Source organism: Notechis scutatus, chromosome 5, assembly GCF_049901735.1.
Source record: "Notechis scutatus isolate UNSWTSFEM ecotype Mainland chromosome 5, rNotScu1.2, whole genome shotgun sequence".
NCBI classification, from domain to species: domain Eukaryota; kingdom Metazoa; phylum Chordata; class Lepidosauria; order Squamata; family Elapidae; genus Notechis; species Notechis scutatus.
This window is the reverse complement of record NC_142013.1, coordinates 35,157,847-35,182,188: the sequence shown is the minus strand read 5'-3', so window position 1 is coordinate 35,182,188 and position 24,342 is coordinate 35,157,847. Positions and strand designations below refer to the sequence as shown.

Below are 24,342 nucleotides of genomic sequence, written 5' to 3'. Positions count from 1 at the left end.
TATGGTCCCTTTTTGCTGTTCCCCATTGTAAGGAAACTATAGACAGCACCCTTTAGTGCTAGTGAATCTCTTCTACAGTTACCTAGGATAGGCTAATTTAAGGAATCCAATATAATTTTCCATATCCTACCTGCTCATCATTCCACCACCTGAGGATGTGCAGGCCAACTTGTTGCAGATTTCTGTCAGCATTTCTACCTATCATCTGCCTTCCACGTTTATTATTGTGCAGCTACATACTAAGCCAATATAGATAAGATGCGGAAGTAAGCATGGAGTGGAGAAGTTTACAATCAAACTATTAAGAGCATGCCATTTTAAAGAAAAATTCTTTTCAAATAATGGCTTGAATATTTTGGGTTTTTTTCATGCAGTAAATTGGGAGGGCAACTTGCAGCTTTAAGGCATCTTTCTGGGTGTTACCATAAAAGGGGACCTGACCTGGGGTGCTTACATTGAAGCACTGGTCAAAAGGGCCCAGCAGAGATTATACTACCTGAGGCTTCTCATAAAACAACAACTGAATGAGTAACTGCTGGTGACCTTCTACCGCTGCACCATAGAGAGTATTTTAACTTACTGCACCTGTGTATGGTTTGCCAATTGCACAGTGGCAAATAGGACAGCGCTCCAGAGGGTTAATGTCATTGCCCAGAGGATCATTGGTTGCCCTCTCCCCTCTTTGGAAGAGCTTTATAGCTCCTGCTGCCTTAAGAAAGTTCAAAACATTCTTGAAGATCCATCTCATCCTGGGCACCCTTTTTTTTGAACTATTTATTTAGTGTATGGCAAACACATGGACTTATAATAGTTCAAATGTTAATGTCCAGTCTACCCAGCCATTCAAGGACAGGGTGGTCTATGTTGAAAAAATCAGACATTGGGCTGGTGTAAGCTCTTGATGGACACAATGTGATGGATATTTTGTCACACTGAGGGGTAGAGACAAGACCCCACTTAAACAATGAGTCCTGGCAGACACCATGTTGGTTATCCTGTTCAGAGTTGACCAATGCTGGCGAGGAAGGTCAAAACCTGGCACCTTTTATGTAGAGTCATCTACATAACTGCCTGTATCTGGGTGTTCAGCAGCCTATTTGGCTTTCCACTGTGAGTTGATGTCAAAGTTGTTAGACTTGTTGAGTGAGTGCCAGAGAGGGCTTCCTGGATTTAAGCCTGCCAATTGATAGATGAGGAAGATCAGTGTGCACAGGAAGAAGTGGGTTTCTCATAATTTTGTTGTACTCCTTCACTAAGGCTTCCTGTAGGGCTAGTGGTGCTAGGTGGCTCAAGACGGGGAGCCAGCAAGTAGGAGTAGATTTTATGCAACCTCTTATGATCCTCATTGTTTCATTTAGTTTAGCCTTGATCGTGTGGCAGCTGTTAACCCAAATGGGGGCACAGTATTCAGCTGTGGAGTAGACCAACCCTAGTGCTGATATTCTGAGAGTAGAGGGTGAGGCTCCCCAACTAGATCCTCTCAGTTTCTGGAGTAAGTTGTTCCTGGTATTGATTTTAGCAAACATGTTCTCTAGGTGTTTCTTATAGGAGAGAATCCGATCCAAAGTTACTCCAAGGTATTTGGGGTGAGGATCATAAGGGAGAAGGTTGTTATTCAGGTAGGCCTTTGTGGTGACATTGGCGAGTATGTTGCTGAGACGGTGTTGCTGAAATGATATTGTTGAGATGATTTTGATGAGAAGTTGTTTCAAAATTAGATGATTTCACAACAGTCAACATTTACAAGCCACCTCAGATATCCTGGCTGCAGCATGTTTTGGATGTCAAACCTCACCCTGAAATTTATGCAGGTGATTTTAACATCCATCATGTAAATTGGAACTATTGCGCTTCTGACAAAAATGGGGATCAGCTTTATGACTGGGCTGTTGCAAATAAAGTCCACTTGATTTTTGATGCCAAAGATAAGCGCACTTTCCAATCTGCTGCCTGGAAATGTGTAACTAACCCAGATTTGTATTTTGCCTCAGAAGGCCCAAACATGCAGCCACTTCCAATAACAAGGAAAGTTCCTGAGAAATTTCCTCATAGTTAACACTGTCCTGTTTTGCTTGAAATCGGAATTCAGATTCTCCTAATTTGCTCCACACATAGATCCAAATGGAATTTTCATAAAGCTAAATGGTCAGAATTTTCCAAAAACCTCGACAGTATCATTCATCGGATCCCACCAACCAGTCAACATTACTATAGATTGGTGAGGACTCCAACTTGCTTCAACTAAAAGATGTATCCCTCGAAGATTCAGAAAAGATTATATTCCTGGATGGAACAAAGAAACTGAAGACCTTTACCAGGTTTTTCTACAGAGTGGCGACCCAGAGATTGCTGATGATCTGTTACACAGCCTGGATGCAGCTCATCGCAAGACATAGTAACAACTCACAACCTCATTAAATTTCAGCAAATCCAGCAGGAAAGTCTGGAACCTACTAATGAAACTGGTAGCTGACAGACAACTGCTCGACAAACACCCAGAGTAACTGCCGATCAAGTAGCCTCCCTCTCTAAAGCCCCAATGGTGAAGGACCAGTCAACTACGATCATGAAAGTGCTCTTACCCTTTCAACGGTCGGCTCTAACACACTCTGAATTCACCCATCCTTTCTCTGTGGACAGTCTGAAGTCCGACAAAGCACCAGGCTTTGATGGCATCAACCCTGAATTTCTAATTCATTCTGGGAGACTAACAAGGAATTGGCTCAGCAAATTTTTCAAACATACTTTCTAGCAGACACCTCCCATCAGAATTCAAAAGGGCCAAAGTAATATTGCTTCTGAAACCTGGCAAACCACAATACAGAGTAGAAAGCTACCATCCCATCGCCTTTCTGAGTTCTTGTTACAAATTTTTGGAGAAACTTATCATAAACAGAATTGGACCCACATTTCTGCCCTTGGAACAAGCTGACTTTCATCATAATCGCAGTTGTGTTGATCAGGTGCTGAGCCTAATTGCACATATTGAGGCTGGTTTCCAGCAAGGCTTAAAAACTACAGCTGTGTTCATCGGCCTTACTGCAGCATACGATACCATGTGGAAGAAGGGTCTGCTTTACAAACTGAGACACATCATCCCCTGTAAAATCCTCTATCACCTAATAAACAACATGCCCAGCAATAGATCCTTTCAGATCACTATGGGGGACAAAGTTAGCAAGTTTAAGAAGACTCAACCAAGGCCTTGCACGAGGTTCTGTACTGGCTCCCACAATGTTCAATCTTTAGATCTCTGATATGCCAGCTACAAGGGGACATAAATTTGGGTATGAGGATGACCTGGCCCTAGCAGCAAAAAATAAAAACTTGGAAGTATTGGACTGCCTCCTCTCTGAGGACCTGAAGTCCCTGGGAAAATCCTTTGTTGACTGGACACTCATGCCCAGTGTCAGCAAAAATGGTGACTACCTGTTTTTTTTAACTATTACTATCTGGCAGACAGTACAGGATAATAAAAACAAGGACAAATAGGCTGAAAAACAGTTTCTATCTCAGAAGAGTAACTACATTCAATTCTACTGTATAGTGCAATATTAATGCAGTATCAGGGGTAATCAGTTCAATTGTATAGAATGTGAAGGATGTGTGTTTGTGTTTTATTTTTATAATTATAATGTACACTGAAGATGGCATTTAATTTTGTTGTATGAGGTGCAATGGCAATAAAGTAAACTAATCTTGTGATCCTCAGTATAAGTTTAGCTTCCTCGCCAAGATTCATGAACAGATTTTGCCAAAACTAATCACTCCATTTGTTTGAACCAGTTTGCATTAATACAATCAGTTTCTGCACTTCCACTGTCCTACTTAGAAGCTATATATTATGGTTCTTTATCAAATGGGTGCTTCGAATTCACGGATCAAAAGGGAATCAAGCAACCCTTTGTCAAAGGGAAGTGTGATGACCCGTAGTCTCTCAAAATAACCCAAAACCCAAAACATATATTAAAGTCCGGTAAAGCCTTCAACTTAACTTCACTGTTTTATTAGGCACAGTTTAAAGTCACAAAAGTAAATAATGAGATAAACAGAAAACCAAAACAAACCGCATTGATGAGAGTTCCGAAGCAAGCCGAGATAACTACCGTGTTTCTCATATAATAAGGCCGGGTCTTATTTTTTTTGAGCCCCGAAAAAATGGCTAGGCCGTCTTTTCAGGGGTAACTTAATTTCCCCCCTCTTGCATCTTCGGGCGGGCGGGCGGCGATGGCTTGGATGTTGACCTCGGCGTTGGTGGGGCACTTCATATCAGGGTCAACGCAGGCAGCACCATATCCGGGTGTGCAACAAAAGTACTTCCTAACAGCAAGCCCCCCCCACCATTCCCCCCATTTTGCATGTTTTAATATAGGCCTTAATTTGGGGGGAGGGGCTTAATTTCATTTCATGCCTATAAAACATGCTGGGACTTCCTATTGGGGGAGGCCATATTGTTGGAGAAACAGGGTAATTATAAACTCCAGGAAATTAACTGAGAAAAGTCCATGGGAAGAATGCCAACAAAGTTAAGCCTCTTTCAAGGTGAACACTAATTGACTTCAGCAATTCTAACTGCACAGTTGCAAACTTATATACATAGCTCCCAGCTGCAAGCCACGAGGATCATGAGTAGACCTCCTCTTGAGTAGACCTCGCTTTTCCCTGATCCTATCCTCCCTGCGTGACTTAGGATGGATAGGGGATGGGCCTGGATCCTCCTCTGACTGCTCAGCCGGCCTCTGCCCTTCCCCAGCCTCCTCCACCACCTCTGGAGCCACACTCCCACTCCCTGTTGGCTGTTCCTCCTCTTCCTCAGTGTCAGACTCCACCAAGGGCATGACAGGAAGCAACCCTTCCAAGAACTTTAATATCTAGACCATGGCCTTTTTATGACGTGTGGAACAATTCCCAGAATTCCTGAGCTCAGATCTAGACCATTCAACAACCAGCTATACTGGCTAGGGAATTCTGGGAGTTGAAGTCCACACATACTACAATTGAGAAACACGAATCTAGACCTTTCGTAAAATCAGACAAGACCAAAGTCAGAGGAAAAAGGATGTTTCTATGCACTTTGGTGTCTGACCTCACCTTTGATTAAGCCCATTTAAACAGATCAGAATATAGGAAACTGTTATAGATATTACAGCTGTGGAAATATTATGCTTTGGAAATAATACAGAAAATTGGCCTTGGCCCTTGCCAGCGTGGGACTGTATGACCTCTTCAAAGAAGCCATGGTTTTTGTATCTGCTTTGAAAAGATGCTTCAGGCATATCTCTGTTCTTTTCAAAAAGCGACTTTTGAATCATTTTCAAAGTATATGTGTATTCATACTATGTGTCTTTTTTCTCTCACTGAATATTTGAAAAGAGGTTTCACACAAGTTATGGAAAATATGTGAGTAGGATCTCACATCCTGCAACCTGAATCTGATGTCTGGAATAGTCCTAAAAATACTGAATCCTTTGGAAAGATTTGTTATAGTACCAGTATGGAAGTCCATTAGCCTTTTGCATTGACAAGAAGATACAGAGTGAAGTCTTCTTTCATCATAAAAAAAAGTAAACAAGCAAACCTTAAGTGTTGCTTTGCACTGCAAATTCATTCATTTTCAAGGGAATAACAATAATATTTTTCTTTATTACATAATACTAGAGCTGAAAGGGGTCGTTTCAGCCATCAAATACAACATGTTGTTCACCAGAGGAATCTGAATCAACGAATGATTGACAGATGGCTTTTCATTCAGTTTGAAAGAGGAGCTGACTGCCTCTCCTGTAGGTGATTGAATCTAGAAAACGGATTGGAGGAAACAGGTTTTGGCCGCTAACCTGGTGCTTATGACCTATCAGAGTGGACCTTTTTGCAAAGGCAACTACAACTCATAACTCTTAAATATTCTAATAATGTGTGCTTTTTCAGAAGAGCTGCAATTCACTTAACTGCAAGCCATCATCTTTGAAGCTGTAATTTCAAATGACTGGTTTTGGATGCAATGTCACCCAGTCTTATTTACAAACCACCCAAGTTCCTATGCACCTTACTACAGATATGATGGATGGCGGGTTTTGTGAATGTGGCCGCCTGCCTGAATACATCCCTGCAGTTTTCCTGGCAACTTTTTTGGAAGCGGTTTACTACTGCCTCCTTAAGGTTGAAAGAGAGTCACCAAGCTGGCTTCGTGCCTAAATCAGGCGTAGTAGAATTCCCCGGCTCCTCGATAGTAGCCTAGTGCCTTAACCACTACACTAAACTAGCTCTCGGTGATAAGAGTATAAACGATTATTTACGCCCACTAAAAGTGATTGGCTGTAGCTGATGAGAATTACCTGTACTATCTTATAGTAATGACTAGGCATTCCGTTACAGTAATTTGGGCTACTTTCGCGTCCGGACTCTGCTGCAAGGTTGTTCCCATCGCTTTCTCCACAAGAGGGCGCCTTCGGTCCGTCTCTCTCTCTCTCTCTCTCTCTCTCTCTCTCCCGCCCTTCCCTATTCCGTAGCCTTTTCGCAGCCACGCCCTGGTCGCGCTGCGTTGCACGTGGGCGGCGAACGAAGGGTTGGCTCGGTTGTTAGCTCTCGGCGACGGGGCTGCTTCGCCTTGGCAGCGTCCATGGCCGGACCGGGTCTTTATGGAGCTCTTTGTAGGGCGGAGTTAACGCTGGAGTTTTTGCATGCAAACTCGTGAGTGAGACAAGAGACAGTCACTTTTTGTGTATCGATACGTCGATTAGGCTCTGCCCTCAATGGGGGTAAAAAAAAAAAGTCCGTTTTCCTGAATATCAAGTAATACTGATAACTGTTTGCGGGACGGCAATTTTTCATTCAAAACCCAAGGAATAACCAAATTATCAAACCGCGGATCAAACGGTTGACCAAGTGTTTTGACAAACTGGGAAATCCAGGGAGTTGAAGTCCACCCATCTTAAAAGTTCTCCAAATACTGAACACACTTCACTAGACAGACCGAGGGCGGGGAACTCTTTGTGCCGTTCCGCATAACGTTTGCTTGGGAATGAGTCCTACTCATGATTTCGATGGAATAAAAGTTCCTGAGATTGTGGCATCTTATAGATGGGTACATTTGCTAGCACATACATTTCTATGAATTGCATCTTTTAAGGTCCACGGTATTTCATGATAAATGCTTTTAAGAAGTGCGTCTTAACACCGAGTAGAATTGCATGTTTTATACATTAGATTGAGCTGCATGTTGATTCGGGTCAACGGTATTAGTCCTATTGGATTTAGTGGTGGCAATTCTCGGGTAAGAACAGGTTTTTAATTTTGGGCAATAAGACACCCTAGGGAACCCAGTCAATCCGTATTGCAATCAATCAGATTTGTTAGAAACAAATCTAACTGTAAGCCTGATAATGAAAGAAGTAAGAGGGCTAAGAATAAACCCAGAAACATTAACTAAAAGAAATGTTGAAGATAATAAGGTTCGATTAAAAAGATAAGCCCTTTACCTGTCCTAGTGTTTGAGCATTGGTCCCTGTTCTTGTCTGCTAGTTGGGGTGAAGGATCTGCTGGGTGTATCTTACGATTTATTATTATTGTATTTTATGATTATCATGATTTATACTTGTATGTACACAGATCTTACGCATTGGAGACAAATTCCTTGTGCATCCAATCACACTTTAATGAAGAATTCTATTTTTCTGTGACATACAGAAAATTAATTGCTCTTACTTTCCCGCGTATGTACCAATATCTCTCAAAGCAGTATTTATCTCCCCATCTTCCCCTTTGAGTTTTTCATATTTCAAAGACTGCAGGGTTCTAATGCACTCCAAATCCTTTTTTGTATTGCCATTTTCTGCATGTGTAATTTATCCCTGTGCTTTCTGGCTTCTTTTGTGTTAAAATTGCCTTAATGCTTCTTTCTAGCACAACACATGACTTTGTTTTTGGAGCAATAGCTGAACTGATTGACAATTCACGGTAAATATGTTGCTTTTAAGGTCCATGTTTTATAATAAGCTAAGCTTTTCATTCTGGTACCTGAGTGCCTTTCCCAGTGGCCTTTTATTCTGTTTTGTTCCTATTTTATTTTCCCCACCAATTTAGACAATAATGTTATGGTACTTAGACCAGCTTCATTGGTCAGGTTTTGTATCAACAGTACAGCTATGGCTGGAAAACTGAACAAAACCAATCTCTTGTATAGCCTTCTCCAAGACTTTGCATTGAGATGGGTTAGGATTCTAGCAATTAACATTCCACCGTGCCTGTAGTGGGGAATCTTGCTCCACTGCCATAATAGCTACTTATACCTGAAGGCTTCTCAACGAGTCATAAGTTCAGGGACCGGATCCTTTCAACCCTGACAATGGAGCTTCTGGCCAAGCTGGTGTGGACTGACACAAAAACTTAATTAGTTGTTTCTTTTGCTTCATTTAATTAAATGCTGTTATTTAAGAAATCAGCTGTCTTGGAGAATAATTGACAAGAATCAATGTCACCCATTGATTGGGCTAAGTTTTGGTCCTCTTTGAAATTTGGCCTTTAGCATAATGAACCTTCTTAAGGCTTATTTATTACGCTTCTAACTGCAGTTTCTGAGTGATGTACAAACTAGTTAGAAACTATTCTTGAATATGAAGCATATAACAAAGAAAGTTGCATATAACCAAAAAAAGTTGCGTAGTATACAAGATAAAATAATCAGGCAGCCATGAGAATGATAGTAAACAAAACATAATTCTTATTGTTCAGTGCCCTTATAAATTGTAGGAGTGGGAGATCGTGTCAACTGCAAAATTCACCTCCCCAGTGCTTTTTTGGGTGGTCTTTTTCACCATAGAACTGCTCACATAATGTGCCATGTGCACTGACATTTCTTCAAAAACTACCTTTGAATTTAGACAGAGCAATCCAGTACCCCTTTCAGTGTATCTCAACATAGATGGGAACTTGTAGATACAGTTGGGCAGAATAAATGGAAGGAGAAGAAAGATAGTTATTTTGGTTCTTCTTTTGTTGTTGTTTGTTTGCTTGCTCACAGTCTTAATATAGTGTTTTTTTAAACAATTATTTAATTTCTTTCTCTAGATTGGAAAAATGGAGGATTGAGAGGAAAAAAACTTTTGGCCTCTTTTTCTGGGGTTTGAACTGGAATTCCAGATGCAGAGGAGAGAATTCAGCCTAGTGCAGTCCCAATATTGTAGTTTTTTTTATTTTCTATATGTTTAATTCATTGATTTGAGGGGCTTAAACTTATACTTTATTGTAGCTTTTCAATTAAATTTTATTGTGTTTTTATTTTGCTATTCAGTGGCAAATCATATTAATATGAGTTGACGCTATTTAAACTAGAGTATTCTGCTTTTCCAGGACATAAATTCTTAGTAAAAAGGTAATACTTATTATTACTCTGGTGTTTGGTTTTTTTTTAATACTTTAAATATATAAACCATATTTTCAGAGATGCTGGCGCCACAAGACTTGACATTTATACTGGTGAGTTCTATATAATTACTAATTTGTATATTAAATATGTACTTTTCAGTGACTTCTTCCCTTGATTGCATTATTTTATTGGACACTGCATTAAATTTACTTATTACCCCCCTTGTGAAAATAAATTCTTTGGAACATTTCTTTCTTATTTGACAAGGCAAAGATATATCCTATACCTGGGTAGAAGTCACAATGTTTATGTCTTTAACCTAAAGATCTAGTGGCAAATATGTACTTTGACATAGATAGACAGACAGACAGACAGACTGACTGACTAATGTATGGTAGTTTATTAAAATGTAATACAGATATATGATGGGAGGAAAGAAAAAAGAAAACATTACTGAATCTGATAACATATATTTTATTTATTAATAAACATGTTTATGCTGTCCCAAGGATTTGATAGTGGAACATGCAGCCTTTTATTTTCCGAGGCCTTCAGTTGCCTTTTGTGTTAGGGACAACATTCCATAAAGTGGGCATCGCCAGGAAAAAGTTGCATTTTATTTAACTTTGGCTTCATTATAATCAAATTAATTTATTTATTAGACATATTCCTCATGTGTTTTTCTCTTCTTCCAATTTATAATTTGATATCAGCTTTTATTTAGATGGTTTGGGGGAGGGAGAGGAAGAGTGGTATAGCCAAGGCTTTGTAGGGAGACAAAGAGTGCCGTACTTTATTTGAGATTAAGTAGATGTGTAAAACATATGTTATTTAAAATTAAAATTAAATTAGTCATTGCTGAATAAATGAAACTAACTTCGAGTAGTCTGTCCTACTTTATTGCAACCTTCAGCATAGTTATAAGAATAGGGAGAGGATCTATAAGTTCCTTGGATCAATCAGTCAATAATTTCCTTGGACTTCCCTTAACTCTGATTCTCCACCCCCCACCCCCCACCCCAATGGTTTTTTTTTTCTTGTAAGCCCTGCCACCTGAAGGGGTCAGAGAAATGTGCAGGTAAGAGGAAGCACCACCTGCCTTTTCTGTGCCTGGTTGGTTTTCTCTAAAACAGGATTTCTCAACCTTGGCAACTTTAAGATATATGAATTTCAACTTACAGAATTCCTCAGTCAGCACCTGGCTGGGGAATTCTGGGGGTTGAAGTGTACATGCCTTGAAGTTGCCAAGGTTGAAAAATACCATTAGAGATACTACTGAGGAGGGAACTAAGAACAAAATTTCTCTTTGCTATGGTTTCTCTTTCAGTGAATAATGATCACCTGCGAGGAGGATTTACCCTGTGCTTTCTAGATGATGGATGTGGCATGTCCCCTTGTAAGTACTGTTTCCTTGAACAATAGTGTGGTGTCATGGTTTCAGAGTCAGTTTTGGTTTGTGAACCCTTGAGGAATGGGAAAAGAAAGATCCCTATTCCACGTGCATCAATGCTAAATTGAGCCCCATTTCTGCAAAAAAGGAGAGATAGACTTTACTACCAGTAGACAGTGGTTGTAGGAAGGTGAGCCAAACACTGGCCTGTGAGTGCATAGATTAAACTGTGTTAATTTTACTTGTTGACCATTCTTCAGTCATCCTAGTTCATTTAAAAATGAAGTGTATTTCAACTTCCAATTATCCTTTCAGTATAACAGAATTTCTTTATAATATCACTTGGATGGTATCTTATCCCATGGGACAAAATGTGCACTCGGTTACATTCCATAGCACAGAGTACCAGCAGAGTGAAAAGAGGCAGAAAAGAGTATCCTTGATGCCTGCAGTTATTTTTAGTATCAGGGCAAGAGCTGGAGTTCCACCAACATTTTCTCACAAGGAAATTTGGATCCTGATGGAAAAAATGATTTGAAACCTGAATTATTTTTATTAGGGATGGTACCTGAATGTTACAGCAAAGAAGAAATATAGTTACTTATTCATGTATTAACAGCAGCTAGGATTGTTTTTGCTCAGAATTGGAAAAGTGATAAAATACCGCCAGAGGGAGAAGTGATTGAGAAAATATTTGAATGTGCAGAGATGAATAAATTAACACTGGCAATTAAAGAAAAAGAAGAAATTGAATATTACCTGATATGGGATCTATTTTATCAATGGTTGGAAAATAAAACAAAACAGAGTAGATGAGTGTATAGAGAAATAAGATTGTTATAACAGTAATAGACATAAGAAATAATGGATTATAAAGAAAATGTGATTATTGTTATATTGGTAAGAAAAATATAGTTGTTAGCACAAGGTATATGTACCCAGACAACACACTGTATGAATGAAAGATGAAATTACTGTAAATATAAAAATAAAAATTATTATTAAAAAAAAGGACATTTGGATTCAAATCACAAGGAAGACCAGGAAACTAACTCAATAGTCAGAGTAGATATATATTGTCTATAACAGGGATGTCAAACTCACAGTGGCATTACGTGACATATTGGGACTTTTTCCCCTTTGCTAAACTAGGCAAGGGCGTGGCCAGCGCATGATGCATCCGGCCTGTAAAGTCATGGAATCAATTATTAACCAATCCATTCTCCTCCACTTAGAGACAAACAACCTACTCTCTAATAAACAATTTGGTTTCAGAAAAAAACTATCCTGCAATCTGCAACTCTTACACTGCAAAAAGATATGGACTACACAACTCGATCAGGGCAAAGCAATAGACGCAATCTACATAGACTTCTGTAAAGCCTTTGATTCAGTGGTACACGACAAACTACTAAAACTAAAATCTTATGGTATCTCTGGACAACTGCACAACTGGATAGAAGCATTCCTATCAAACAGACAACAAATGGTCAAAATTGGGAGTGTCCTATCAAATTCGGTACCTGTCAATAGTGGCGTCCCCGAGGGCATTGTTCTCGGACCAACTCTCTTCATACTCTACATAAATGACCTCTGTGATCATATTAAGAGCAACTGTGTTCTCTTCGCTGATGATGTAAAGCTGTTCAATACCATAGACAATACTGCTACCCTTCAAAAAGATCTTGACTATGTATCAGAATGGTCAAACAAATGGCAACTTCAAATCTCAAGAAATAAATGCTCTGTCTTACATATTGGCAAAAAAAATCAGAAAATAAAATACAAGCCGAATAGTCAAGACCTTGATGATCCAAGCTCTGTAAAGGACCTTGGAATACTCATCTCTAATGATCTAAGTGCTAGAGCCCACTGTAACTACATAGCCAAAAAGGCATTAAGAGTTGTTAACCTAATCCTACGTAGCTTTTTCTCTGGTAATATCACACTACCAACTAGAGCATACAAAACATTTGCTAGACCAATACTCGAGTACAGCTCATTCTGGAACCCACATTACATATCTGATATTAGTACAGTTCAGAAAGTCCAGAAATATTTCACAAGAAGAGTTCTCCACTCCTCTACTCATTGCAGCAGAATACCTTATGCCACCAGACTCGTAATTCTAGACCTAGAAAACCTAGAACTACACCGCCTTCGGTCCAATCTAAGTATAGTATATAAAATCATACATTGCAATGTCCTCTACCTGTCAATGAATACTTCAGCTTCAACCAAAACAATACAAGAGCATACAATAGATACAAACTCAAGGTTAATTGCACCAAACTTGATTGCAGGAAATACAACTTCAGCAACAGAGTGGTCAATGTCTGGAATACTCTACCTGACTCTGGTTTCTTCCCCAAACCCCAAAAACTTGAACCTTAGACTTTCTACTATTGACCTCACCCCTTTTCTAAGAGATCTGTAGGGGGCGTGCATAAGCACACCAACGTGCCTACCATCCCTGTCCTATTGTTTCTTTTATTTTTCTTATATGTACCCATTTCATGTCTTCATAACTATTTATATTTATTTATTTATTTTATTTATTTATTTGATTTGCCAATTGTTTACAAGATAATAAGTATAAATGTATACATAGTTGTGAATACATGAAATGGGTACATATAAGAAAAATAAAAGAATAAGAGAAACAATAGGACAGGGACGGTAGGCACGTTGGTGCGCTTATGCACGCCCTACAGACCTCTTAGGAAAGGGTGAGGTCAATAGTAGACAGTCTAAGGTTAAAGTTTTTGGGGTTTGGGGAAGAAACTACAGAGTCGGGTAGAGTATTCCAGACATTGACCACTCTATTGCTGAAGTCGTATTTCCTGCAATCAAGTTTGGTGTGGTTACTTTGAGTTTGTATCTATTGTGTGCTCTTGTGTTGTTATGGTTGAAGCTGAAGTATTCATTGACAGGTAGGACATTGCAATGTATGATTTTATATACCATGCTTAAGTCAGACCGAAGACGGCGTAATTCAAGGTTTTCAAGTTCTAGAATTTCAAGTCTGGTGGCATAAGGTATTCTACAACAGTAGAGGAGTGGAGAACTCTTCTTGTGAAATATTTCTGGACTTTCTCAATTGTGCTAATATCAGATACGTAGTGTGGGTTCCAGACTAATGAACTGTATTCTAGTATTGGTCTAGCAAATGTTTTGTATGCTCTGGTTAGTAGTGTGATATTACCAGAGAAAAAGCTACGTAGGATTAGGTTAACAACTCTTAATGCCTTTTTGGCTATGTAGTTGCAGTGGGCTCTAGCACTTAGATCATTAGAGGTGAGTATTCCAAGGTCTTATACTTATACCTATTATCTTGTAAGCGATTGACAAATCAAATAAATAAATAAATAAAATAAAGTACTTGGGATAGGCAGATACTATTCGATGATGTTAAAGCTTTCATCACACAGGATGTAAGCCGTTCAAAGTAAAGCTGTCTTTTGCAATTGACCAGTGATGATTTTGATAATGGTAACAGTGTTCAAGGAGTGCTCCAGTGTTTTGGGATATATTGTTAATATGATAGCAGTTTTGAATAGTACAAAGTTATTTTCCATGTTGTTTCCCATGGCAAAAATATGGTACTTCGACAGTTTGCCATAGCTTGGATTTTTCCCCTTTCTTGCTATAAAGTCTACTGGTTTGGGATTTCTTGAAAATCTTGAATTCTGGTAATATCCAAATGTGGTCCTTCTAAGCTTTTTTCAAGTTCAGGTATATAGAAAAATAGAGGCAAATCTACTATGTGAAGGGATACTGAATATAAGAAAACTAACTTTGTAAACCACTAGCTTTTGACACATCAATTCTTGGACCAGAATGAGTTGCTAAAGATCATAGTGATGAAGGACCGAGTTATTAAGTTCAGATTGGCATATATTGGGTTTGAATGTCACATATTACAGCGACTGCGTAAGTAATTTTAGATAAGACATAATCTTTTAAGTATGGACATATAACACATATATAGATAATAATCTCTACTTAGAGAGTTACAACGATTAATTATAATACGTTACAATAGGAAATTTGAACAACATTTGAAATGTTATAAACCTATTTTAGATGAAGCTACAGATATTGTATATTTTGGAAGATCTTCTAAGAGAAAAGACCCTACAATGATTGGACGTTATGGCAATGGATTGAAATCGTAAGACTTATTTTTTTTTATATTTTATTATATAGTTTTTATTCTGGTTGCCATGAAGTACAGGAAGAAATATATAAACTGCCAAAGTCTTGCAGGTTAAGTGCCATAAAAATAAAAGTTTGCACCAAATCTAACAGTAACTACTATCACTAATAATATCTTTATTCACAAACATATGCAAACTTGTGAAGCAATATATAAGCAATGCTCTTGTATTTGAAAAAATGTATTATTTAAAATACATAATAAATGTATGGACATAAAAGAAAATTGCAATCAGTATGAAAGCAAAATTATGTTATATTGTTGCAAGATATGAAGATAACCTTGACAATATCAACAAAGTAAAATATAATTTTCATTGTACCATAAATACCTGGGGGGGTGGATCTGTAATAGATATACTTGCTTGGTTTTAAAGAAACAAAATCCAAGGTCAGTTTATCATAAATACTGAGATAGAACCTTGCCTTGTGTGTATGGATAGGATGGACTTATATTTTTGTAACAAGTGGCTACCATCTTAAATCACCATAAAACAACCCTTATCCTTATGTATGACGTATGTGGGTAGATAGGAGATGAGAAGGAGACTGAATGACTAATTAAGCATTTGTTAGAGAATGAGGAAATGCACAGAAAAGAGTAGGATACAATTCAAAGCTAAAATTTGAAAAGAATAATCCTAATATTCCACTCTGGATTCTGATGGTAACAGAGAAAATAAAACAGTGAAAAAAGGAAATGTAAGAAAAAGGAGACAGTAAAGGAAGCCAAATAAATATGTGATTAAACTTTGGCTGTAGCATTTATATCTTATATGAATCTGTCTGGTATTATCAGTTTTTTAAATCAGTAAAGTAAGGAAAAGAAAAAAACTATTCAGATTCATTAGTTGTTCAGATTCATTAATTCATATTTTAAAAATGTTTTTTTCTATATTTTTATTACAGAGGATCAATGCGAATAGGGAATGACTTGATATTATTTACCAAAAAAGAGAATACAATTACGTGTCTTCTTTTCTCTCAGACATTCTGCGAAACAGAAGGTCTCAGTGAGGTAAGTTTGTTCACAACTACATTTTGAAGTATTTATTTCCCATTTTTATGTCCTGATAAGAACATCAAGGTGGTTCAGAAACTGTTATGTAATTAAAACATGACCAAGTTTATAGACTGAAATAGCACTAACACAGAAGTGCAAAAAAACCATAACAAACCCAAAGAAACATTATATATTGCATTTATATTTTTGTCATTCCTTCCTACTTACATTAAAATGCACAGTGTCTATTCATGTCGCCTTTGTGTTATTTTCCAGGTTATTTTTATATAAATGAAAAATATTTTTAAATCCCACTGAATCCTCCACAACAAAATATATGAATTAACTTATAACCAAAAGAGAGTCTCTCTAGCATGCAACCACTCTATATGTTTTATTCATGGGTTTTGATCATTGCAAGTCAGCTGATTCTTTTTTCCAATGCCATATAATACTTAAAATGAGCTTATAAAAATTACTTATTGCATATGGGCAAATTTGGAATATGGGTAGCACTTTCATGAATATTTATAGAACTGACTACCTGATTAGGAAATTCCCCATTTATAAATTAGCTGTAATTATGGGGGAAGCTTGACTTAAAACATGCATTTACCAGGATATAAGATGGATTAAGTTATGTCACCCACCCTTATTTTTATGTTATAAGAATATTTATAGGTTTATATATGCCTTAGGTGTTCAAAGATAAAGATGATACTAGTATTTTACCCTCAACATCCAGTTGTAGTTGTAAGTATTGTTGTGTGCATTTTCACCCATCACAAGAGCAGAAAATCTGGCAATAAGATTTTCTCAACTGTGCTTGGGAAGACAATGTCATCCTAGAATATCTATGTCCCATATCCTATCCACAAGAAACAGTTCCTTAATATAAGGAAACTTGTATGAAAGTTTTAGAACAAATTGCTGTAATGATTATAAATGATGGCTACTGTCATAAATCCTGCCCCTTCATTTCTCATTAAACAGATGACAATAGAAGAGTGGATAATAATCTTCTTTGAAGATGGTGTGTCTGTTATTTCTGTCTGGCCACTCTGCTGTGACACTGATTGATGGGATGTTTTGAACATACATCTGGTTCTGGGGCAGAAATTCATGTTCCCATTTAGTAATAATGTTTTGCCTGTGGACCTAATTTTAAACCATTGAAGAAATGTGGGAAAGAGAAGGCTGAACATACAAATACAGGTCATGTTCCTAGTATTGAAAGTAGCCATCTATGGCCCAGGTTGCAAACAGTTCCTAAACCATATTTTTCATGCCCCTCTTATTACTACTGTGTTTGGACAGTTTAATTATTGCATGTGGATAACATGGTGGATCAACATTTTGAGGCATTACAAACAAAAACTGTACAGTAAGCCGCAAAAGGTTTGAAACAAACTCTTGAGAAAAACGGGAAATATCTGTAGTATCCACATGTGTGATTGGTTATTTGAAGTGAAGCTCTCTTTATTTCCAGAGTCTTAAGTCCTCACTTAATGATCACAACTGGGCCTGAAATTTTGATTACATGTCATTGCAGTTGTTACCATTTGGTCATTTCGACTCAGGTCACCACAAGACCTGACTTAATTTTTACAACTGTTTTGAGGATGGTTGTAAACCAACTCACCATGTTTGTTAAGTGAATTGTGTGATCATTAAGCAAATTGTGTGGTCATTAATTCAACATCTCCAGTGAGTGCTTTTTTGCCATGTTCTGCCAGAAAGTCACAAATAGGGGTCACTTGACTATGGGACAATGCAGTTGGTTATAAATATAAGCCAGTTGCCATACAACCAGAATGCAATCTCATGACTGGGGAAAGGTGGGCGGGAGTGCAGGTGGCAGTCTAACTTTGAGGATAGGTCATGAGTGACTTCTTTTGTCCTTTGTAACTTTGAAAGAGAATCTGTCGTTACATTTTAACATGTTTAAATCTTAACTTAAATAGATAAACCACATATTTATTTATTTATTTTGTTTGTATGTATGTATGTATGTATGTATGTTAACTTTAAAATTGTTAATGTTTACTTATTTATTTGTTTGACTTGTATGCCACCCATCTCATCTACAGGTGACTAATATACTGTATAGTTTTAGCCTCTAAATATAGTCATATAAATTTGCTAAACTATTTAATTGGATAATTAAAAGTTAATTAAAAATGAATTTCCAAGGTTACCCGGACAGAAGTTCTTCTCTGAGAAAATAATGTTTTAATTGAATAAAAACCTTTAAGGCATTTATAACAAGTTAAAAGACTTTTAAGGTCAAAGAAATCATAAATGTATCATTACCAATAATAAGATCCCCAGTTTTTTATTTTACTTTTGCCTCTTTTTATGACCTTGCTTGCTACAGTTGTAAAGTGAATCACTACAGTTGATAAGTTAGTAACCTGGTTGTTAAGTGAATCTGGCTTCCCTATTGACTTTGCTTGTCATAAGGTTGCAAAAGGTGATCACATGACCCCCGGAACACTGCAACGCTCATATAAGTATGAAACACTTGTCAAGCATCTGAATTTTGATACAGTACGTAATCATGGGGATGCTGCAAAGGTTGTAGCTGTCAAAAACGGCTATAAGTCATTTTTTCCAGTGCCGTTTAACTTTGAATAGTCACTAAATGAACTGTTGTAAGTCAAGGACAACCTGTACTCTAATGTTCTTGGTTACAGGTCATAGTGCCAATCCTTTCATGGTCAAGTGACACAAGGACTCCAGTAATAGATGATCCTGAGAAATTTTCTACACAATTGTCCATAATTTGCAAATATTCTCCTTTTAATAATGAAGATGAATTGATGAACCAGTTTAATGCCATTTATGGAAAAACAGGTACGTTTACCACTTAAATTTAAATATTAAGTCCACATATACCAATATTGCTCTGTCTTTTTCAGATCTTTGCCTTAAGCAGTAGCATGAGTACTGTGAGCTGAACCAAGGAATGCAGCAGCATAATTAATATGGGTCAATTGAGATTGTAGCAATTAGCAAAAAAACCAAAAAAAAACAATAGACTAAAGATTGAGGCACTATTGTTTCAACACTGAAACAGACAATGGCTGCAACTAGTGGATAGATATTTTTCCAAGATTAGCAAGTGCAGTAAAGAATTTTAAGTTGATCCTTAAGCATCTTGAATTCAGAACTTCATGGCCTCTCTGGAATTCTTACCCATAAGTTACGCTTTCTGTTCTTGAACCTGAAATCCAACAGAGCCTGCACTTCCTTAGAATAGAATATAGACTTCAGAATCAAAAAGAAGGCATTCTGCATATCCTGAGTCCATCAGTATCTTGAGAAATTGGAATCGTTAGTCAGCCTGAATGCTCTTTACAGCAAACCAATTTTCAGTTGCTGTGTGCATGTATGAAGGCCCTCATTTGTTGTTGACTAACATACAAATGTAAAGAAAACTTCCAGCCTACAGAAAAATTAAAGAAAAACTAAAAATGGTCTTGAAGATTATGTAGATTAAATAGTTGACTTGGAAAGCCATGTTTCAGTTACCCTTTAAAGAAAATTCTGAATACAATTTCTGTAAAATAGAAATTTATGTGGCTTTCTACTACAGCTAAAATAGAAAATGTATTTTCTGTATAATGTATTTTATATTTAAATGTGATGACTTCTTTTTGTGCTTTCCCTATAAATGTGCACAAAGTGGTTTATTCATAAATTTATATACATGCTTTTGAGTCAGTAATGTAAGATCTAGCTGAACAAATTTTATGAGAAAGACGTATAAATCCTATTTTATGATGATAGAAGAAGGACTGTATAAAAAGATCATGCTGATATTGCTTTTACTGTCAGAAGCCACTTTGGACTCTAAGCGTTCTTCTTTCACATATTACTGGAGTAACAGGATTCTGTTTTTCTGGTGATAACAAAAATAGTGTCTTCTATTATATATTGCTAAAAATTGATTTTCACCCAAAGAGCGGGATCTTAATGTAGAGTACACAAGTATCCATACATTGATAGTTCAGAAAAAGATATTCTATTCCATTATAGTGAATCTTCACTGACATTATAAGATCTTTTTGTGGGGAGAAACAATACAACTTGTTATTTACATATTCAAACCTAGGAACCCTGCTGGTGATATACAATCTGAAACTTGCATTGAATGGGGAGCCAGAACTTGATATTCTAACAAATGAGAAGGATATATTGACTGATAGGATGCCAGAGAAGTAAGTTATTATGAAAAAGAAAGTAGGATGTTATTATCTTGGAGAAATAAACGTTATCTCAAATTATTGGCCGTGTTGTACCTTGCTGTTTAGACAAGCATATGAAGAATATTTTTGTTCTTAGTTGCCTTCAGTATGTTCTTTCCAAAATCCAAAAAAATGTTCTATATGCCTTTTTGGGAAGGAATTGTCCAGCACCTCAGTTTTTTTGACTGCTTTGTATGATTTCTTTCACATCAGTAATATACTATATTGTCTCTATCCAGTACAATTCTCTAATTGAAATTTATTTCGCCTGAAATATTTTCTACACCAGCTATCCAGAAGAAAAATCACTAAGAGCTTATACAGCTATATTGTATCTCAACCCACGAATGAGGATATTCATTCAAGCTGAGAAAGTCAGAACCAAGCATTTGCTTTTCTGTTTTTACAGGCCCAGGTGAGTCAGCTTTGCTTACAGTTATAAAGGCACACATTTAAATGTTCAAAGCAATGTGCGTGAAAGCACTAGGTCACCACATTACAAAAAAGGTGTTGAGACTTTGGAAAAAGTACAAAGAAGAGCAACTAAGATGATTAAAGAGACAAAAACATATGAAGAACAGTTGTAGGAATTGGGTTGACATGATAGCAGTATTCCAGTATTTGAGTGGCTGCCATAAAGAAGAGGGGTCAGTTTATTGTCTAAAGCATCAGAAGGCAAGACAAGAAACAATGGATGGAAACTAATCTAGGAGAAAAGCAACCTGGAATTTAGGAGAAACTTCCTAACAGTTAGGACAATTAACCAATGGAACAGCTTGGTTTCAGAAATTGTGGGTGCTTCATTACTGGAGGTTTTTAAGAAGAACCTGGACAGCCACCTATCTGAAATGGTATAGGGTCCTCTAAGGTCCCTCCCAGTCTATTCTGATTGGTTGATTAACTTCTTTGGTCCCAGTGACAAATTGATTTTGATTTAGAAGAATTTATGACCTAAGACAAACTAAAATCACTCTAACAGTAAATCAATTGGGACCTAGAATTTGGAACACTTTAAATCAGATAATCACTTTAGCAACAGGAATAGGCTTTATTTGGTTTACTCTTACTGCTTTGAATTCTATTTTATTGAATGTGGTTTAGAAATGTTGTTTCTGAAAGATTACTGCTGAATAATGCAAATAATGCAAATTTCATGTTTTGTTTTATTTTCTAATGAACCTGTAATATTTTAATACTGTCACTTGCTTAGGTAGACCAGATAGGAAACACGAACAGATTAACTAATTTTATTTTACTTAAGGCTACATTAACAGAATCTTGAAAGTTTCAAAGTACAAATCTCGGGCTGCCTCCTTTACAAATCTGAGAAGTTAGGGTGTCTCCTTTCTGAGTCTCCTTGTCTGCCCATTAAGTAGCTGTGACCCTATCTATTCCCTAAGCAGCCTTTCTTCCCCTTCTTTCTCAAAGTCTTTCTCACTTAACCATTACAAATGCAGCATGGATTTGGAAGTTTAGTAATTAATATCCTGGAACTGGTTATGGTGAGGCTAAAAACAGTTCTGGAGGCTAGAAGATAAACTATCCATTGATCTCTCAGATCTGCCTGTTTGAAAAATAATCATTTAATCTTACGTGAGAACAACAAATTAAATATTTTAACCAATTCCATGATACCTGGCCAGGTTGAGTTCTATGTTTTGCAGATATAACCATTTTAGAGAGAGAAAGAACTAAAACCCACTTCACAGTATTTGTTAGTTTCAAATTCTGCTTCAGTTACGGATTATGAAGGTGGCTTTTGAAGGCCTCTAGAAACTCCTGGGAAATTGGGCTTACTGTACGAAAGTTGTCTTTATTCTCCTCTAAATAATTATATAGTGTAAATGACACATCCATGGACAAGAGTTCTGCAGATATCTTCATTTGTGCATAAAGGGAATTTTATATTATCATGTATTTGGAGCCCTGGTGGTGCAGTAGTTAGAGTGCAGTATTGCAGGCAAACTCTGCCCATAGCCTGGTTTTCGATCCTGATGGGCCTCAAATTGACTGAGTCTTCCAACCTTCCAAAGTCGGTAAAATGAGGATCCAGATTGTTGGAGGCAATATGATGACATTGTAAACTGCCACTACAATTTTTTTGACAAGATTTTGGAAATAGTTGACATTCCTGCCTCCTAGGGCTGAGAGGGATTGACTCAAAGTTATCCAGCTGGCTCTGTGCCTAAAGTAGGAAAAGCAGTCACAGTCCTGGTTTCTAGCCAGGTGCCTTAGCCATTATACCAGGCCAGCCCTTGTATGCATACTAATTCTGTGAAATTCATGTTTTATGTATTGATAGGATGTATCCATATACATCATCTTCATTCAAACAAATTGCTACTTGTGAATTACAGAAGGCACAAATGGAACTAAAGGCTGGTATGCAGTATCCAATATTCATATTTATATATATATATATATATGCTAGATATATACTTTAGTTCTTTCCATTATTTATTTATTTATTTATTTATTTGATTTGTCAATTGCTTACAAGATAATAGGTATAAGTATATACATAGTTATGAATACATGAAATGGGTACATATAAGAAAAATTAAAGAAACAATAGGACAGGGACGGTAGGCACATTGGTATGCTTATGCACACATCTTAGGAAAGGGGTGAGGTCAATAGTAGACAGCCTAAGGTTAAAATTTTTAGGGTTTGGGGAAGAAACCACAGAGTCAGGTAGAGTATTCCAGACATTGACTACTCTGTTGCTGAAGTCGTATTTCCTGCAATCAAGTTTGGTGCGATTAACCTTGAGTATCTATTGTGTGCTCTTGTGTTGTTATGGTTGAAGCTGAAGTATTCATTGACAGGCAGGACATTGCAATGTATGATTTTATATACTATACTTAGATCGGACCGAAGGCGGTGTAGTTCTAGGTTTTCTAGGTCTAGAATTACGAGTCTGGTGGCATAAGGTATTCTGCAATGAGTAGAGGAATGGAGAACTCTTCTTGTGAAATATTTCTGGACTTTCTCAATTGTGCTAATATCAGATATGTAATGTGGGTTCCAGACTGATGAGCTGTACTCGAGTATTGGTCTAGCAAATGTTTTGTATGCTCTAGTCGGTAGTGTGATATTACCAGAGAAAAAGCTACGTAGGATTAGGTTAACAACTCTTAATGCCTTTTTGGCTATGTGGTTACAGTGGGCTCTAGCACTTAGATCATTAGAGATGAGTATTCCAAGGTCCTTTACAGAGCTTGGATCATCAACAAGATCTTGACTATTCAGCTTGTATTTTATTTTCTGATTTTTTTTTGCCAATATGTAAGACAGAGCATTTATTTCTTGAGATTTGAAGTTGCCATTTGTTTGACCATTCTGATACATAGTCAAGATCTTTTTGAAGGGTAGAGTATTGTCTGTGGTATTGAACAGCTTTATATCATCAGCGAAAAGAACGCAGTTGCTCTTAATATGATCACAGAGGTCATTTATGTAGAGTATGAAGAGAGTTGGTCCTAGAACACGGCCTTGGGGAACACCACTATTGACAGGTACAGCATTTGATAGGACACTCCCAATTTTGACCATTTGTTGTCTGTTTGACAGAAATGCTTCTATCCAGTTATGCAGTTGTCCAGAGATACCATAAGATTTTAGTTTTAGGAGTAGTTTGTCGTGTACCACTGAATCAAAGGCTTTACAGAAGTCTATGTAGATTGCGTCTATTGCTTTGCCCTGATCGAGTTGTGTAGTCCATATCTTTTTGCAGTGTAAGAGTTGCAGATTACAGGATAGTTTTTTCCTGAAACCAAATTGTTTATTGGAGAGTAGGTTGTTTGTCTCTAAGTGGAGGAGAATGGATTGGTTAATAATTGATTCCATGACTTTATAGGTGACGCAGCATAAGGAGATTGGTCTGTAATTTTCAACTAGGCTGGGGTCTCTCTTTTTGAAGATGGGGATGACCGTGTATTCACATTTTTTTTAATGTTTACGTTTTTTCCCCCACAGCATTGTTTTTTCTGTGGCAATAAAGAAAAATAGTTGACAGACATTTTCCCATTCTGAGGAGAACCTTTACAGTTACTGGGATAACCTTTTAAGCACTTAAAAACTTAGGAACTTCTTTAATCCCTTAGTTGTTTGAAACTTA

At 37.2% G+C, this 24,342-nt stretch overlaps 1 protein-coding gene across 1 annotated transcript in view; it reads left to right on the top strand.

Annotated features, from left to right (window-relative positions):
- Positions 1-6,458: 6,458 nt before the first annotated feature.
- Positions 6,459-24,342, top strand: part of MORC1 (MORC family CW-type zinc finger 1) — a 49,612-nt gene continuing 31,728 nt past the window's right edge. Inside the window, exons 1-10 of the mRNA XM_087966539.1 lie at positions 6,459-6,687; positions 7,900-7,953; positions 9,437-9,471; positions 10,689-10,757; positions 14,838-14,925; positions 15,879-15,987; positions 18,669-18,828; positions 20,090-20,195; positions 20,512-20,637; positions 22,525-22,604. Coding sequence (XP_087822665.1) covers positions 6,617-6,687; positions 7,900-7,953; positions 9,437-9,471; positions 10,689-10,757; positions 14,838-14,925; positions 15,879-15,987; positions 18,669-18,828; positions 20,090-20,195; positions 20,512-20,637; positions 22,525-22,604 — 898 coding nt within the window. The 5' untranslated portion in view covers positions 6,459-6,616. The remainder of the gene's footprint in view (positions 6,688-7,899; positions 7,954-9,436; positions 9,472-10,688; positions 10,758-14,837; positions 14,926-15,878; positions 15,988-18,668; positions 18,829-20,089; positions 20,196-20,511; positions 20,638-22,524; positions 22,605-24,342) is intronic.